Source organism: Phaseolus vulgaris, chromosome 1 (assembly GCF_000499845.2).
Source record: "Phaseolus vulgaris cultivar G19833 chromosome 1, P. vulgaris v2.0, whole genome shotgun sequence".
NCBI lineage: Eukaryota > Viridiplantae > Streptophyta > Magnoliopsida > Fabales > Fabaceae > Phaseolus > Phaseolus vulgaris.
This window is the reverse complement of record NC_023759.2, coordinates 36937265-36956157: the sequence shown is the minus strand read 5'-3', so window position 1 is coordinate 36956157 and position 18893 is coordinate 36937265. Positions and strand designations below refer to the sequence as shown.

General features: G+C 33.7%; 2 protein-coding genes across 3 annotated transcripts; both read right to left on the bottom strand.

Moving 5' to 3' along the window:
* Window positions 1-877: 877 nt before the first annotated feature.
* On the bottom strand, window positions 878-3583 carry LOC137814055 (putative disease resistance protein RGA4). The gene has a single exon (XM_068616591.1). It carries the CDS (start codon window positions 3458-3460, stop codon window positions 944-946), a length of 2517 nt encoding a protein of 838 aa, XP_068472692.1. The 5' UTR covers window positions 3461-3583; the 3' UTR covers window positions 878-943.
* An 8905-nt stretch (window positions 3584-12488) lies between these two features.
* On the bottom strand, window positions 12489-15565 carry LOC137814052 (putative disease resistance protein RGA3). Of its 2 annotated transcripts, XM_068616587.1 has the most exons (2): window positions 13890-15565; window positions 12489-13548 (listed from the first exon to the last, which is right to left on the bottom strand). In XM_068616587.1, exons 1-2 carry the CDS (start codon window positions 15456-15458, stop codon window positions 13531-13533), a joined length of 1587 nt encoding a protein of 528 aa, XP_068472688.1. In that variant the 5' UTR covers window positions 15459-15565; the 3' UTR covers window positions 12489-13530. The 2 variants fall into 2 exon arrangements, with proteins under 2 accessions (XP_068472688.1, XP_068472687.1); XM_068616586.1 differs by having other exon boundaries at window positions 12489-15563.
* Between the last annotated feature and the right edge of the window lie 3328 nt (window positions 15566-18893).

Here is an 18893-nt window from a genome sequence, read left to right as displayed (position 1 = left end):
TTCTTTATGTACATGTTATACCAGTAGAAGTAGAACTCCTTAAAAAATGACTCGTGAAGAATTTAGAATATTTAAAATATATAGATAGTTCTCCACTTTGATGTAGAATTCTTATTATTTTTCAAAATATATATAGTTTTGTAATATACTATAAACAATTATTAAGATATGTAAAATATTGACATACATTTATATGGTAGGATTGATGTTCTCTCTAAAAAGAATATGGGTTTTTGATCATGATGAGGTTATTTTTTTTTGTTTTTACCAAAATGGGGTCCGTTTAAAAAAAATTACAAATTTGGGCAAGTCGTGCCAATTTAGCACGACTTCATATGCACAAATCGTCCCAATTTGACACGACTCTGCCATGTCATACTGAAGTCGTATACTGAAGTCCACTAATAATCATTACTTCTCAAGCTATTTATTTTGCTAATTCACAACAATAATTCTCTATTTATTTTTCAAATACAATAAATTTTCATTTATCTATTTATTTCCAAATTCAATAACAATTTTCTTCATTTTTTAATTAGGGTTTAGGGTTTACCGTCAAACATGATCCATACACGATTATCCAATTTTTTGTTCCTTAAAACTAACACTCTTAGAAAATTATGTATCAAATTAATTTTTAACATTACATAACTTACTACCCAATATAAACAATAAAAAAAAAATTATGACGTGGCAGAAGTCATACCACGTTGACACGACTTCAGTATGACAGGGCAGAGTCGTGTTTAATTGGGATGATTTGTGCATATGAAGTCGTGCCGAATTGGCATGACTTGCCTAAATTTATAATTTTTTTTAAACGGACCCCATTTTGGTCAAAAGCAAAAAAAGTAACTCCATGATAGTCAAAAAAAACCAAAAGAATATTCTTCTAATTCAATAAAAATAATCTATTTCCAATTTCTAATTAAATAAGAATTAGTTATACAATATTAATTACGGTTGTTCCATCTAAGCTCAAATCTTCAATGGTAGTGAGGCGATGCATGTGAGTGGGAAGAAAGCGAAGTGAAGGACATTCAGAAATGTGGAGTCTCTTAAGACGAGTCATTCTAGGTATAAACTGAGGAAGTACGTCAAGGATTGGCAGATTATGAATAATCAAGGTCTGCAAAGTATCTGCAGCTCCTTCGATCCATGTAGGAAGTCTAATTAGCCACGGAAAATTCTCTACATGCAGAAACTTCATCCTCAGTCTTTGGAATTCGCCTTCAAAAACCAAATTTAACTTCTTACAATCTGCCACAAAGAGAGCCTCCAATTTAGTCAGAATGTAAAAGGGTAAGGACTCTAGGCTCCCGCAGGATCGAACAACCAATATCTGAAGGGAACTTAGCTGAGTGAGTTGTTCCTTTTCCAACACAAACTTCAAGTTCACGCAATATTCAAAACTCAAGGTTTGAAGATTGCTCAACTTTGCAACTTCATCCTGTGACATAAAAGCTTGCTTTGTGGTTATTTTCAGCTCTCGAAGGTTCTTCAACATCCCAATTCCTTTAGGCAATGCTTCAAGCTCCATGCATCCGCTGACTGAGAAAACTTGCAAATTCTGGAGTTTGCAAATAGAATGAGGAAGTCTTTTGATTTGGCGGTTGTTAGAAAGATCCAGAACTCGCAGATGCACCAATTTATAAATTGAATTTGGAAGCGTCTCGAAAGAAGAATCACTTAAATCTAACATCCGTAAGTATCTGTACCTTGATAACCATGTCTGCAGAAGAGCTTCTCTCGCAAGACCCACTCCTTCAACGGGAAAAATAATTGTTCTCAGACTTTTGGATTTGGGGAACAGGGTATTGTCAAGAGAATCAGTTTCAACAATTGATATGTGCCTAACTTGCTCTGGTATACTTTGCGTACGTGAATCTACCATCAGAAACTCCTCCTTCGCAACATACAGTGCAAGATCATGCACCAAATCGTGCACGTTGAAAAAATAGAAGAGTCCATAGTCAGTGAAATCCTGAAGAAAAGATCTTGAATGTAGCTCTTCTATATATTGTCTTGCAATCTTGTCCACCTTTTGAGTTCCATTCGGGGATTGAAGTAGTCCAAGTGACGCCCAAAGATTAGTAATTTCTGTATTAATAAAACGAAAATCTTTGGGAAAAAGGGAAAAGTAAGCAAAACAGTGCTTCAAATGGAATGGCATTTGATCATAACTCAACTTAAGTGCAGGTAAGATGTCTTCTCTCTTTTGCTTTAAATTCCATATCTCATGATCTCTAACAAATTCCCACTTCTCTATATCTGAAGTAGAGAAGAGGGAAGTTCCCAAGGTTCTCACTGCTAGTGGAACCCCACAGCATTTTTTCACAATTTCTTTTCCTATCTCCATTAGGTTTGGATGTTGCTTCTCTTTACCATCCTTAAATGCCCATCTCACAAACAGGGATAAGCAATTCTGTGGAGAAAGGCCTTCTAAAATATATGGAGGAGTGGTGCCCATCATTGAAGCAATGGAGTTACTTCGAGTTGTCACAATGATTTTGCTTCCCACCGCACCAACTTTTATTAAATTTTTCAACTCTATCCATTTTGCATAATCATCATTCCATATATCATCCAACACGAGTAAATACTTCTCTCCAGAAAGCTTGTGTCTAAGACAACTTTGCAGCTGATCAATATCTAAGCTGTTGATGTTTTCTTGGTGAGCAAGAGCAATACTTGGAGCTGAAGCAGAAGCAGAGTTGATGATTTTAATAATTATCTGTCTTATGTCAAAGTCATCAGAGATACACACCCACATCTTCAACTGGAAAAGATCATCCATTCTCTTATCATTGAAAACCAACTTCGCCAGTGTGGTCTTCCCCAACCCTCCAATACCCACTATGGGAATAACACAAACACTTTGATCTCCATAACCATCACCATGAGGGTGAGGTTGCATCAAAAGCTTCATAATTTCCTCCTTATCACTCTCCCTTCCTACAACATCAGAAGCTTCAACATGGGAATAAGTCATTTCTCTCCTTTGGACAAGTCTGTTGTCAACCTCAATCCTCTCAAGACCAAACTTGTTCCCATCAGCTGCTATCTTATTCAATCTTTCCCTAACATCTTTGATTTCATGAGCCATCTTAAGACGAAAAACAAGAGGATTAGATGAAGAAAAGAAGTGGTCTACCTTCACCCTGATGCTGCCTGAAGCTTTGACAACTTGCTTTCGAGAGCTTTGATACTCAAATCCATCCAATACATCTTCAGCATCGGCGCAAACGTTTTGGATCTGCCTGAGCCATTCGCGCAAGCCTTGATTATGTTCTTTCTTCTCCTCGGCATCCAACAACACACCTTTCACAATTGACAAAGTGTCTTTGATCTCTTGCACATCCTCATACAAACCGTACGCTTGAGAAGCTTCTTCATAAGCATACGAAGCAAGCTTCCCTAGCAGTGAGTTAACAATATCGAAGGCAAAATAATCGGCCATGTTTTTGGGATAGCAGAAAGGATTTGGGGGTAAAAGTTGGTTGGTGCTGATTGTCCCTCTATGCTCATACAAAATCTTGACAAGTCAAGCAGTTGACATTGACCAACCAAAGTCAATTTTTAGTGATTGAATGTTCTTTTAACCTCGGTATGCCTATAATACTAGTGTAAGTATTGAATTATGTGATCTAAAAACATTTTGGACCATCTCTACTTAAGGGCTTTTGTTTCCATCCCTTATTTTTTTTAAATGTCTTTTTTAGCCTTTCTATCTATGACCACATTCAACTTCCATTGATGCCCTTGTTAGCTCTTGCTTTAGTCACTGGATTTGGAAAAAATTATTGTTGGAGGTGAAGGCCTTGAAGGTGTTGAAGTTACTTAGTTGTGTTGGGTATGTTTTACGTTTTATTCATAGCATTTGAGCAACACTAGAGGTGTTCACACTAGTTTTTTATTCTTTTTTCTAGAATATTGTGTAACTTGAAAGCTTTGAGCAACTCATAATAGTATGTAGTTATAAATTGTATAATTTGAAAGATCAAATAGTACATTCCATAATTAGAAAAGATTAAAGTTCCACATTACACAATTTGGGAAAAACACCTCATTAGAAAAATCATGATTATGCAGTCTCAAATTCTACTTTTCAACTTCTAGATTTAGGAATTTGTAAGGTGTTCTCGGAAAACCAATCCAAAAGTATAATTACGAATTTTGGATTTAGCAAATCAGAAATTTATTTCTTGGCTCATGAAACATGTAATTCAAAAGTTTATTTTTTTACTTTCGGATTAGATGTTATAGAATGTAATTCATCTTTTTAATTGAAATTCATGTTTCTCTTTGACAAATTTTCCCACTAAAAAAATTCATATTTAGATAGTAGTACAAGAAAATCATTAAATAAAAACTAATTTTAAATACCATAATAATTAATTATTATTTGACTAAATTAGATATCATTTTATAAACTAAAGAAATTATCGGTATCTAAAGTAGTTGTTATTATTAATAAAAAAATTATAAAATGGTTTATAAATTGATATTTGTCGGGATGAGGTCAGTTCAAATCCGGGTGAGTTTCGAATAGTCTTCTTTCAAGCTTTAATGATTCAGCTTCCAAGTAATGAGGGGGGCTCCACCTGCAAAAAAATAAACACTTTGACGGTCAGGTCAATAAGAATATCAAATTATGAGTATATAGTAAGTATAGTGATAAAATTCGAGTTGAGATTACTTCCTATGAGTGGTCATCTATTTATAATCAAGGGCTTGGATCTTTGACACTGGTTTCTCCAGATTTTAAAGTTTTGAGTATTCCTCTAATATAATTAGAGTATTTATGTAATATAATAAGAGATATTAAAACGTTTATATAATATAATTAGGTACATTGTGCAAGTAAATCAGAGTATTCAAATAGATCTGGATATTGTGCTTTAAAATTATGTTAATTGTGCATTAATAAGATTGATTCACGTAATATATTTATCTAAATTAATATTATTACACTAACATAATTATGTGGGGGTTATAATAATATTCCCAAAAACCATGACGATGTGGACTTGGGCCAGTATCTATCCATTAACTACTAATGTTTTAACTACTTAGTACTTTATATTCTAAATTAGTCTGTACTAGTCATTTAGATGCTAATTTAGAATCTAAAATATTAGTAACTAAAACTTAAGTAGCTAATTTAGATACCAATCTAGAAACCATTTTAAGAAAATTTATTAATAATAGAAATCACTTTAAATATGAATAACCTTTTAGTCTCTAAATTAGTATTTAATTTAGTTAGTGACTAATTATTTTTTGTCTCTAAATTTTGTTACTATTTAATGATTTTCTTCTAGTGTAGGGATTACTATATATAGATACAAATCCGTAGGTAAACTCAACATTACATACGAATATTATCCTAAAATTACATACCAATTATAGTCATAGGTAATACATTCAATCATTACATACGATTATCTAGTAAGTAATGCACATAATCATTACACATGAATGTGAGGTAAGAAGATTAAGAACTGATATGCAACAATGATTGATGTTGCTAGAGTGTGACATGTATATTTACTAAAATGAGTTTGATAACACTTCTAGAGTTATGATAACTGTTTTCTCACTACAAGAAATAATAATCGTAGAGTCCCCAAAAGAGCAACGCAAAGAGCAAAAAAGAGACGCTACATGGGGCTAGTGTGAGTTTAGCGTCCCAATAGAAATGGAAGTTAATCTTTTGGTGGCTATGCATTAGAGACGACTTCCAATGGGACACAAATTTATTAGGTAGTGTTGGCTAAGCCTACATAAATAAAAATATATTATTTAACTATAACATAGATTTTGGAGACACTAAAATGACTATAAAGTTAAATAATTATTAAGAAGTGGAATTTAAGTTTTTGCACCCACTTATATACTATGAAATAGTCCCTCACGTCGAGGCTACCAACTCTTGCGTGAGACCGATAGAAGGTGGTCTGATAAGCCCAACAAACAATGCTAGGATAGACTCGAAATGACTGTGATATCATATTAAGAAGTAGACTTTAAGCCTAACTCAACTTCATAAAAGCTGAGGTTTGCACACACTTATATACTATGAAATGTCCTCATATCTAGTTGATGTGTGATCTCCAACAATAATTAAACTTAGTGTCACCTAAACCTGCACTAAATTTAATAAAATATTAACTTGCATCTTTGTGTTTCCATTCTCGACGCAGTATCATTCTGCAACTTATTTTTTTATTGCATTTTACTTTGTGTCCACATTCTAAACGCTAACTTATTATTATTATTTTAATAATTTTTAACTTGCATCCACTTTGTGTCCACTTTCTAAACTCAATATTATTTTGTCACTTAATTTTTTCATTGCATCTATTTTGTGTCCTCATTCTAGACGTTTATTTATTATTATTATTTTAATAATTTGTAGTGTGAGTTAAAGGTATCCATTATGGACACAATATTTGACATTTATTTTTGTGTTCAACATTAGTAAACTTCACCCTTACTAGTGGCTTTTTTTATAGCCCTTTTTTATAGCCCCCACTTTCTGTTGGCAACTAAAATGTTTTTTTCTTGTAGTGTTTGGACTCATGCAGTGAAGTTACTTAATACATATAACATTTTGTTAATGCAAAACCAACACATGTATATTATTGACTTTATTTGTGGCTTTTGTGTTATCGGGTAATACAAGAAAACAACTTTTTTTTGAGCTCGTGAAAGAATTTGAAGGTTGTTTCTGAGAGTGAATGTTTGTCCTCAATTATTTGTCATTGATAGAGATCTTGTTTTACTAAATGCAATTAGCATCATTTTCCTAAATTTTTCAATTCTTCTATGTTTATTTCACAATAACAAGAATATTAAAACAAAATATAAAATGTCAATGGGTTGTTCTAGAAATTTAACTATTCGAATGTAACTTGACTTAGTTCAACTATGTTATAAGATAGTTGATGTAACTCTCCACCATCCCTAATTATTAATTGTACAACTGAGAATTAAATTAATTTGTGACATTAGCTCTAATGTAAATTGTTACTATTATACCAAAATTTATAGTTGGATTGAACATATGTACTATACTAATTAGAATTGGGGATTCAAAACTTACGTAAGTTATCTAAATAAAATGATTCTTTATAAAATTAATTATTGGTATATTAAAGAAAAAATAACATTAAGTTTACAGTGAAACAATGAAGTGGAAATGATTGTTTTGTTGATTGAATTGCTGCACACGAGAGATAGAGCTAAAAACAACGGATAAGAGTAAGTTTGATTTACAAATTTGATAACAGGACAGGATTGAAAGCAATTTACAAATTCAAAAAAGCTAACGATAGAAAGACATGATCAGTTATATTTTGATAGCAGCAATTGGAACACGCAAGTTGGTGGTTGAACGGGCTACACCAATCTTAGACTTTAGAAGAGAAAATTTTGCTGCAGAAAGAGCTTTAGAAAGTGTGCAAGTTGAAGATTAGATGCAATGTACAGCACCCAAAGCTCTTTGTTGGATGCATGGTCTCGGAAAAATGGACAGTCTATTTCTAGATATTTCATCCTAGAGTTAAATACATTATTTGAATTCGAGTAGATAGCACCAAGATTATCAGATTGTGTGGACCTCTTGAAGAAGATGCTGCAGCCATTGAACTTAGGTGGAAATGGATGAAATGAGCTAAATTGACACTCATATTATTGCTGCACTCACGTCTAAATTGTTGCAGGTACATCAATTGTCCCATACGTAATGTTTGGACTGCTGCACTCTTCTTAACTAGAAGATTTCATCCTAAATATAAACTATATATCTTTTAGTGTAATGATAAATGTTTAATCCCATAATTGGTATCAAAGTTGTTAAGATTCAACATTAATACCATAAGTTCGCTGGTTGACTCCCTTACATGACAAACCATCAGCAATGAGATTTCTCCAACTTGCTCTTCCTCCTTTTCTACAAAATTGGATGCTTTGTGTGCATTTGGCAAATTTGATCGGCATTCTAATTTGTAGTGACCATACTTGTGACACTGATAGCATTCAACACTTGTCTTGTCTGCTAACTTCTCTTGATAACCACCTCATCCCCTTCCTTTTTTCTAAGATTGGTTTCATTGATGTTGATTTGTTGATGTTAGCATTAAACTCAAAGCCTTCAGCCGTCATCAGTTTTATTTTAGCATCTGAATAGCCAATAATTATTATCTTTAATTCTAGTTTTGAATGTCATTTATACTATGATTTAAATGTAAATTATAGTATAGGTTTTATGAGAGAGAAGGTAGAATTTGAGAAGTCTATTGTAAGACTATTTAAAGAGATTGTATTCTTATTTGAAAAATAGCAGTGAAATAAAATATATATTTTTTGTTCACAAATATCTTGCTCTGTTTTATTCCCTCAACACCAACCATTGGTATCAGAGCTATTTTCTTGAGGGATCTGTGAGGTTAGTAGAGTGCACCAATGGAAGGAGGATCAAATTTTTCAGCAATGGCACCACCTGTCTTTGATGGAGACAATTATCAAATGTGGGTTGTTCGTATGGAGACCTACCTAGAAACATTGGATTTATGGGAAGCTGTAGAAGAGGACTATGAAATTCAGTCCCTTCCAGAAAACCCTACAGTGGCACAAATAAAATCACACAAGAAATAAAAGATGAAGAAATCAAAGGCAAAAGCATGTCTATTTGCAGCTGTATCTCCTATGGTATTCACAAGGATAATGTCCTTGAAGTCAGCAAAAGAAATTTGGGATTACCTCAAGGCAGAATATGAAGGCGATGAGAGGATTCGTGGAATGCAAACCCTGAATCTAATCAGAGAGTTTGAATTGCAGAGAATGAAGGAGTCAGAATCCGTAAAAGAGTACTCGGACAGACTTCTAAGCATTGCCAACAAAGTGAGGTTGCTTGGATTTGTGTTTAAAGATTCAAGAATTGTGGAAAAACTGCTTGTAACAGTTCCAGAGAGGTTTAAAGCCACCATAACAACCCTGGAGAACACAAAGGACCTATCAAAGATTTCTCTTGCAGAGCTCTTAAATGCTTTACAAGCACAAAAACAAAGGAGAGCCACGAGACAAGATGAAGCAGTAGAAGGAGCCTTACTAGTCAAACATGAAGGTGGCTGGAGAAACAAAGGTAGAACTTATCCTCCTTGTAAGCATTGCAACAAGTTAGGTCATCCACCGTTTAAGTGTTGAAGAAGACCTGATGCTAAGTGCAACAAGTGCAATCAACTTGGGCATAAAGCAATCATTTGTAGAAACCAAAGTGAGCAACAAGATGTAGATGCTCAAATTGCAAATGAGGAGGAGGATGTACTTTTCGTTGCAACTGGTTTTTGCTGCAATATTTCAAGTGCATCTTGGCTAATTGACAGTGGCTGCACCAACCACATGACACATGACAAGGAACTCTTCAAGGAATTGAAAACTACTGAAATTAAAAGGGTGAGGATTGGAAATGATGAACACCTTGCAGTAAAAGGAAAAGGCACAATAGCTATCACAAGCTATAAAGGTATAAAAATCATCACAAATGTTCTTTTTGTGCCAGAGATTGATCAAAATATTTTGAGTGTTGGTCAATTGTTGGAAAAAGGCTATAAAGTGATGTTTGAAAATAAACGTTGCTTAATCAAAGATGTTGATGACAGAGATTTGTTTAAAGTTGAAATGAAGGGAAAAAGTTTTGCTCTCAATCCAATGGAGGAGGAGCACATGGCCTTTAAGTCCAAAGAAAGTGTCACATAAATTTATGTACCTGACTTGAAGAAAAAATATTCTCAGTATGGGAAAATTATTGGAGAGTGTTGAAGCAAAATTTGATAACCTGGAAAAAAGGTTTACAAAATTGGAAGAAAAATATGTTGATATGGAGAAAGACAAGGAAAGTAGAGTCAATCAAGTTGAAGAACTCCATTTGTTGCTTTTGGCACAAAAAGAAAAGGTGAATGAATTACAATTCAAATTAAAAGCCCCTTTTGGTTCATGTGTTTTACTTGAAAATAATGGTTTTGATTTAGGAGAAGACCATAAATGGAATGGTGTTGAGACATCATCTGAAAGGGAAATATGGTATAATCATTATCTTCGAAGCTCATTGAAGTCAAAGTCTTTCTTAAATCCTTTTAATTCAAAGGGTGAAGGTGGAGAAGATTTTGTTTGGAAAATTAAAAGTAATTCAATTCAAAATTCTGCACGGATTGATATAGTGAAGACAAATATTGGAGGCAGTGTGAGGTATGACAATCAGAAAAGCAACAATTTGAATGAATAATATGAAAGGTTTGAGTTTAAGGGGGAATTTGTTAGCATTAAACTCAAAGCCTTCCGCCAGTTTTATTTTAGCATCTGAATAGCCAATAATTATTATCTTTAATTCTAGTTTTGAATGTCATTTATACTATGATTTAAATGTAAATTATAGTATAGGTTTTATGAGAGAGAAGGTAGAATTTGAGAAGTCTATGGTAAGACTATTTAGAGAGATTGTATTCTTATTTGAAAAATAGCAGTGAAATAAAATATATATTTTTTGTTCACAAATATCTTGCTCGGTTTTATTCCCTTGACACCAGCAGTTTTTTTTTTTATCAGCAAAGAATAAATAAAATTAAAATGGGACACTTCAGGGGTATCCCAACCCGTATACAAAAGTCAAGAATTCCATACAACAGAAGCTTTTGGTTCTTGATCACCATAGAGCACCTATTAGACTCACACAACCATTGATGCAGTAAAACAACTTGCAGGCTACTAGAAACCAGCACATGCCTTAGGTCAATCAGAAAAGCCCAAAAATAGTGGCTTCAAAACTGAATGAAGTGAAATAAGCACATCCCCATATCCAATTCCAGCATACCAAACAACAGAGTGTTGCACATAACAGCATCTGCACACCAAACTCCTCAGCATCCAACCACCATGCTCAATACAAAGGTTTGACACTCGTTCCTTGCTAGATGCCTTGTTCCGCACTCCATCCTCCCCTATAACACTTCTTTTATTGCCACAGTACAACACCTTGTAGCTGCTCCTTGATTGCATGACCTCTATTGCAGTCCCATAATACCCTGCCTAAGTCTACTAGAGACTCCCTTATTGTTACGAGACTGGCCCGTACTTCCCACCTGAGAGGGTCAACACCAGCAGTTGATAAGCATAGTTTCTTCATTCTCGACCTCTACCATATCCTCTACGTCGATCTTTATTGATGTTGTTTGATCCACATCCTCCATCTTCTTTCCTCGAATGATCTGATGGGACTTTTAAAGCTAACTCTACATTGTCTTGCTGCTGCAACTTTCTCTCATGAACTAATAATGAACCTTGCCATTAATCAAGGGATAAAAGATCAATATTGTTTTACTCCTCAATGGAACAAACCACATTTAAATTTTGGTATCAATTAGGACATTATTTTGTTCAACTACAACCACATCTTCTAATTTTTCCCAAAATGTTCATATTGCTGATGATGGTCATCGTTCTTGAGAAGAAGTTAGAAACTCACTCACCAAATTTCATCTGATGCATTTCAAATTCTGAGCAAAAGTGCTTGAAGTTGTTGTCGCTTTGCTAGCTGATCCTTGGAATTTATTTTTCATCGAATCCCAAAATTCCTTTGATGTGTCTTTGCAAGATTGTATGAACAATTGCTTGGAAAAAGATAATTATTTGCCTTAAGATCCTTCAATTTCAACAGTTCAACTTCTATTTTCTGTGAATCTGTTGTTGTTGTGCCCTCAGCCAAATCTGGTATTCCCAGAAAATCTACTTGCCGGTACTGATCATGATGGGATCTCAGAAAATTTTCCATTAACATACTTTGATGATCATGTAACATCAAAGCGCGGAATCACTGGTTGTACAAAATTATCGGAGGACATTTTGTTTTGTTTAATAATTTATTGTTCACAGAATCACAGCTTGAATATCACTCTTATATGAACAACAGGAATGAAAAATAAAAGAGAAACTGTTTGGGAGGAATATTGTATATTTATTTTGAGGAAAAAAAAATTAAATAGGCTCAACAAAAAATAGAACAAATAGATGAATACGAAACTAACTCTAAAAATAAAGCATAACAACTTAAATCAAATACTAACTAATGTTGTAGAACAGGTCATAACAAAACTGAAAATATCTAACAGTCTTTAAGTTGAGCTTAAGCTTTATGCACCTAATCACGATCAGGTTCGTCCCCAAGTTTCATTATTAGTTGGTTCATCCCCGTCATCCTCAAGGTTGTGGTCAAGGTTTAGCAAGGTGGTTTATACTTACATTCATGGAAATGGTGGATAGTAAGATATCTGTATGATTTACGTTAAGGAAACATAAACTAAGACCTGCATTGTGATGACTTCATTCTTCTCTCATTGCGAAACATATTTAGACATATGAAATTACCAAATAGAATATATGACACTCATTGGTTATCTAAGAAAACTAATGCTAATTCAAAAAATGATAGATAGTAGAACTAAAATGGATGAATTATAAAAAAATAATTACAATTGTTCTTCATGTAACCCAAATAAAAACTATGTACTTCAAAAATAGAGATGCGTTTCAATGTAATCGGAGACGATAGAAGTAACTGTCAAATCATCTCCTTGACATGAAGATGCAAACTTTTCTCATATTAACAGTTGAGTATTCAAAAGAAAAAAAGGTTAAAAGTGAAAATACTTACTAGCAATGGCTTTACAAGTGCCTAACAGTTTGTTAATTGCTCTTGCCCAATACAATTTTTTGTTGTTAAATGGAAAATTCAGCCACAGCATAGTTTTTTATGCAACATTTCAGTGTTACTGATCGCGCAATCTTAACCGCATCTGCTGCAGCATTCGAAAAAGGAGTTTCCCTTTTCTTGTTTCTCCAATGGAAACGCGTTTGATATGAGCGATGAAAGACCAGTACTCACCATTTTGTGGCTCACATTTTCGACACAATTCAGGACAACCCTCTATAGTCAAATCATCAAGGGCAGTGAGGCCTTGCATTTCACTAGGGAGACACAACAGTTTAGGACAGTTAATAATATGGAGCATCTTAAGACGAGTCATCGTTGTGAGCCACTTAGGAAACATCTTAAGAGTGTCACAATTCAAAATCAATAATGTCCGCAAAGTGTCTACTGATTCTTGAATCCATTGAGGCAATGTATGCAGCTTCGGACAATGCTCAAGATGCAGGAATTTCATCCTCAATCTGTGGATTGGGATTTCACAGTTCAAATTTAGCATCTCACACCTTGATACAAACAGAACCTCCAGTTTAGGGAGATTATGAAGAGGTAATAACTGTAGGCTCCCACATGATTGAACGATCAAAACTTCAAGGAAAGTGAGTTGTTCCCTTCTGAACAAAAACTTCAAGTTGGCACAATATTCAAAACTCAAAGTATGAAGATTTCTCAAGCTTGCAAATTCATCCTCAGGCAGAACAGATTGTTTTGTGGTTATATACAATTTCCGAAGGCTGACTAACATCCCTAATCTTTTAGGCAATGTTTCAAGCTCCATGCATCCTCTGAAAGACAAAAATTTCAAATTATGGAGTTTGCATAGAGAATGAGGAAATCTTTTTATTTTGCAGTTATTTAAAAAGAGAGTTCGTAGATGCTCCAATTTAGCAACTGAATTAGGCAGTGTCTCAAAAGAGGAATCACTTAAATCTAAATAGCGTAAGTATTTGTATCTTGTTATCCAAGTATGCAGAAGAGTTTCACTGTCGATACCGGTTCCCTTTAGGGGAAATAATATAGTTCTCACACTGCTGGATTTAGGGAACAAAACATGGTTAAGTGAATCATTGTCAACAACTGAAAAATGCCTTATTTGCTCAGGTATATAGCGAGTAAGGGAGTTTACCATTAGAAGCTCCTCTTTGGCAACATACAGAGCAAGATCATGTACCAAATCATGTACTTTGAAATAGTAATAGTGACCAAAGTCCTCAAAATCCTCAAGCAATGATCTTGCTTGTAACTCATCAATATATTGCCTTGCAATATTCTCAAGCTTTCGATTTCCAACTGGAGATTGAAGTAATCCAAGTGACTCCCAAAGAATAACAATTTCAGCACTAGAAAAGCCATAATCTTTAGGATAAAGAGAAAAGAAAGCAAAAATGTGCCTTAAATAGGAAGGCATTTGGTCATAGCTCAACTTAAGAGCAGGTAAAATGTCATCTTTGTTTTGTTTTATCTTCCATATTTCATGGTATCTCACAAATTCCCACCTCTCTAAATCTACAATTAGGAACAGAGAACTTCCTAAACTTCGTACTGCCAGTGGAACCCCTCTACATTTTTTCACAATTTCTTTCCCAATCTCCAATAGATATGGATAGTTTTTTCCTTCGCCTTCCTTAAATGCCCATTTGACAAACAGAGAAAAACAATTCTCCATGGAAAGACCTTCTAAAACATACGATGGAACAGTGCCCACCATTGAAGCAATTGAGTTACTTCGTGTTGTCACTACAATTTTGCTTCCCACCGCACCAACTTTTATTAAATCTTTCAACTCTATCCATTTCGCACGATCATCATTCCATATATCATCCAACACGAGTAAATACTTCTGACCAGAAAGCTTTAGTCTAAGACGACTTTGTAGCTGCTCAATATCTAACCTGTTAATGTTTTCTTGGTGAGCAAGAGCAATACTTGGAGCCGAAGCTGAAGCAGAGTTGATGATTTTAATAATTATCTGTCTTATGTCAAAGTCATCAGAGATACACACCCACATCTTCAACGGGAAAAGATCATCTATTCTCTTATCATTGAAAACCAACTTCGCAAGTGTGGTCTTCCCCAACCCACCAATACCCACTATGGGAACAACACAAACACTTTGATCTCCATAACCATCACCATGAGGGTGAGGTTGCATCAAAAGCTTAATAATTTCTTCTCTATCACTCTCCCTTCCAATCACCCCTGAAGCATCAACATGGGAATAACTCATATCTCTCCTTTGCACAAGTCTGTGATCAACCTCAATCCTCTCAAGACCAAACTTGTTTCCATCAGCTGCTATCTTATCAAATCTACGCCTAACATGTTTGATTTGATGAGCCATCCTAAAACGAAAAACAAGAGAATTAGATGAAGAAAATAAGTGGTCTACCTTCATCCTTGTGCTGCCTGAAGCTTTGAGAACTTGTTTTCTCAGATTTTGGCACTCAAGTCCATCCAACACATCTTCAGCATCTAGGCATACGTTTTGAATCTGCCTGAGCCATTCACGCAGCCCATGCCTCTGCTCCTTCTTATGCTCAGCATCCAAAAGCACACCTTTCACAATTGACAAAGTATCTTTGATCCCTATGATATCCTCATACACATCATAAACACGAGAAGCTTCTTCACAAACAAAAGAAGCAAGCTTCCTTAGCAGTGATTCAGCAATATCAAAGACAAAATATTCGGCCATGTTCTTCACGAAAGAGAAGAAACAGAGTTGGAAGTGTGTACCGTTTTGAACCGGCAACAAACAAGCAAGTATAATTTTTCATAAGTGAGGGACAAAGTAAACGAACAAAATGTGTGGTAGATTTGTTTTCTTACTTCTTGAAAGCTTGATTAATTTTTTTTTATTCAAATCAAATACTTTTGACTTTGCTGAGTTAAGGGAATAATCAAATTGATGAATGGCCACAAACTGGAGACTAAAATATATAGATAAGGTTATGTCATCCCGTAATTCAATAAAAATAAAAGAAATTTTAAATATAAAACAACAAATTTAATTAAAAATACTTAAATTTATAATATATTTAAAACTTAATTAAATCCTTAAGTAATATACTTCCACATTTAATTTAGTGCTTGAAATTATACAAATATTATTTTAATTTCTATAAGTATTAGACTACGATTATTTTATATTTCAGATGTTAGCAATAAAAATAAAGTAGGTGATATGGTAACCTTAAAAATTGTTATTTTTTATTTTAATAAGTAAATTTGTATTTTATTAATTTATAGGAAAATGGTGTTAATACAGTTAATTGATGGAAGTAGGATATGATTTGGAAGAGGAGCAAAGGAAATGTACAGCGAACACGTATTGACCAAATAGAATGGATTTTTGACAAAATGACTTGGAAGAGGAGCGGAAGCAAGGACTTTTTGGACTATAGTTTTTAGTTATTGCATTAAAGTGTTTATGTTGGATAATCAATAACAATTAGGAACTTTATATAGCTATACAGATTTTTTTTAGGATTTTGTGATGACGTGTTTGAATTTTCTTAATATTGAGGTTTTTTTCTAGTCTAAAATTTGAGAACACTCCTTTGACTTATTTATTATTTTGTAATGAGGTGGAAGCAAGGACTTTTTGGGTTACGTATTGACCAAACAGGATGGGTCAGCACGGACTTTTTGGGTTATAGTTCTTAACTGCTATTGCATTTCTATGTTTATGTTGCGTAGTCAATAACATTTAGAAACTGTTATTTACATTCTTATATTATATACGAATTTTATAAAATAGTATATTAAACAACTAATAGAATTATTTGTATGTATAGAGAATTGGATCCATGGTGAATCTAACGTACAGATCCAGTAAACAATGACTTAATTTCATTTTTGGCTGCTTCTTCCTGCACCTCCATACCTTCTTGTGCCACCCCCATATATTTTTTATATTTCAAAAATACCCTTTATTAATATTCTGGATTACATAATCCGGAAGTCTTTTTCTAGATCCAGAATTAGCTTCTGGATTATGTAATCCGGAAGCCTTCTGTGATTAGCTTCCGGATTACATAATCCAGAAGTCTTTTCTATACGTAAAATTAGCTTCCGAATTATGTAATCCGGAAGCCTTTTTTCAGAGGAGTGATTAGCTTCCGGATTATATAATCCAGAAGTCTTTTCTAAATATGAGATTGACTTCCAGATTATGTAATCCAGAATATATCCGGATTACATAATTCATAGGCTTATTTCAAATGCAAAAAAGAGTTCTGGATTTTATAAATCTCAAGAACACTTCTGGATTCAAAAACAGCTTCCGGATTATATATGGAGGTGGCACAAAAAAGGAGAAAATGGTATTTTTACATTTAGTATGGGGGTGGCAGAAGAAGCTATGGAGGTGTAGGAAGAAAGAGTCTTCATTTTTCCTCTCTCTATCATTGCTCATTTTGCAGTTTGAGTTTCCATTTGGAAATTACTTCCTGCACCCAATCAATTGTTTCCTACACCCAACAAATTTTTTAAAATCTCATTATGCCCTTGTCTTTGTTAAACACTCCGGATATAAACATCCATAAGTAAATAACATTTGTAGTTGAAGCTCCCGGATGCCTATGTCCGTAGTAGAGAAATGCATTATGGATATCATTTTTCGAAATTGGTTTTTGTATTCTGGATGTATATATCTGGAATTGGGTTTTGAATTTCGGATGTACATATCTGGAATTGTTAATTGTGTTCCAGATGTGGGCATGCGAAAATATATTTTTTGACTTATGGATTTCTATATCCAGAAGCTAAGTGAATTTTTTTTTCAACATTCTCAATGGATACAACTGCCTTAGAGGAGAAATGTGAACGAAAGAATGGCAAGACGACGCTGCCCGTTGCGTTCAGTGCGAAAACAAAGGTGGCAGTGGCGGTGTGGCTGCTGCGCGAGCACGAAGGTGGCGGTGGTCGTGGCGACTGCTATGCGAAAACGAATGGGTGTTGTGATTGGGTACAGATCTCTCCCTTAACCTCTTTCAATTTCATTAAGGATATTTTTATATTATCGCAAATTTCATTAAGGGTATTTTCATATTTTCGCAAAGATTGGGTGCAAATTCAAATTGATTGGATGGAGTGAGAATCACCCTATCCATTTTCGAAATGAACTTGCCTCCCACACGCGAACTTTCATTTTATATTGCCTAACATTACTTCCTATATGTCATTGAATTGCATATAAGAGGAATCACCACAGGTCAAATTTATTAAACGAAAATTACTTAGAAGTTCAAAAGGGGTTTAGACATATCATCGCATTTTTCAAATTATTATATTTTCCTTTATAATTACAATTATATACTATAACTTCAAAGAAAACTATGACATTGTTCTATCCCATATTTAATTTTTAATTTATGATCATATAATAATAATAATAATATATTATGTGTCATATAAAAATTAGTTGGGTCATAATAATCTACACCACCTAATATTTTTTTATAATTTAAGACCAAGATATATTATATATAATATCACATCTAAATATATATAGTTAATTGAATCTAACTCTTGAAATATTGGAGACATGTGCCTTATATTTTACTAAAATTTAAGTGAAGTTGTTTGTTTTATTGTCTAATGATCATTTTATTGTTTTGATAATTTGGATAATGTGAATAATCTACAAAATAATAATAGACTTTTTTAATGTGGTTTTGCTTCTCTTTGTGATAACATACAATGCTACAATGGTTGTTGTTTTCAGCATTAATTTTGTTTTAGTTATTTTTATTTTTTAAATATACTTAGTCTATTTGAACAACATTTGCTTAGATGGAGAATTATATATGGCAACTTCTTCATTATGTCTTACAAAGAAGATGTCATCAAGGTTTAGGATAAAAACATAATTAAGGAAAAAATTTCACTCTAGGACATCTTATAGACTTTTAGAGATGTTTAAAGAAGTTTGAAAAGAAGATAAGAAGCCTAAATGAATTGGAAATAATGTTTGAAATAATCTGTTGAAAAAGTGAAACATGTCTTTATATCAATCAAAATATGATACAACTAAGAAAAATCGTGCACCCAAAAAGGGTGGGAGTTTGCACACGGGAGGATCTATCAGGTTGGATGAACACACCATTCATTTTATATGACTTCTTTA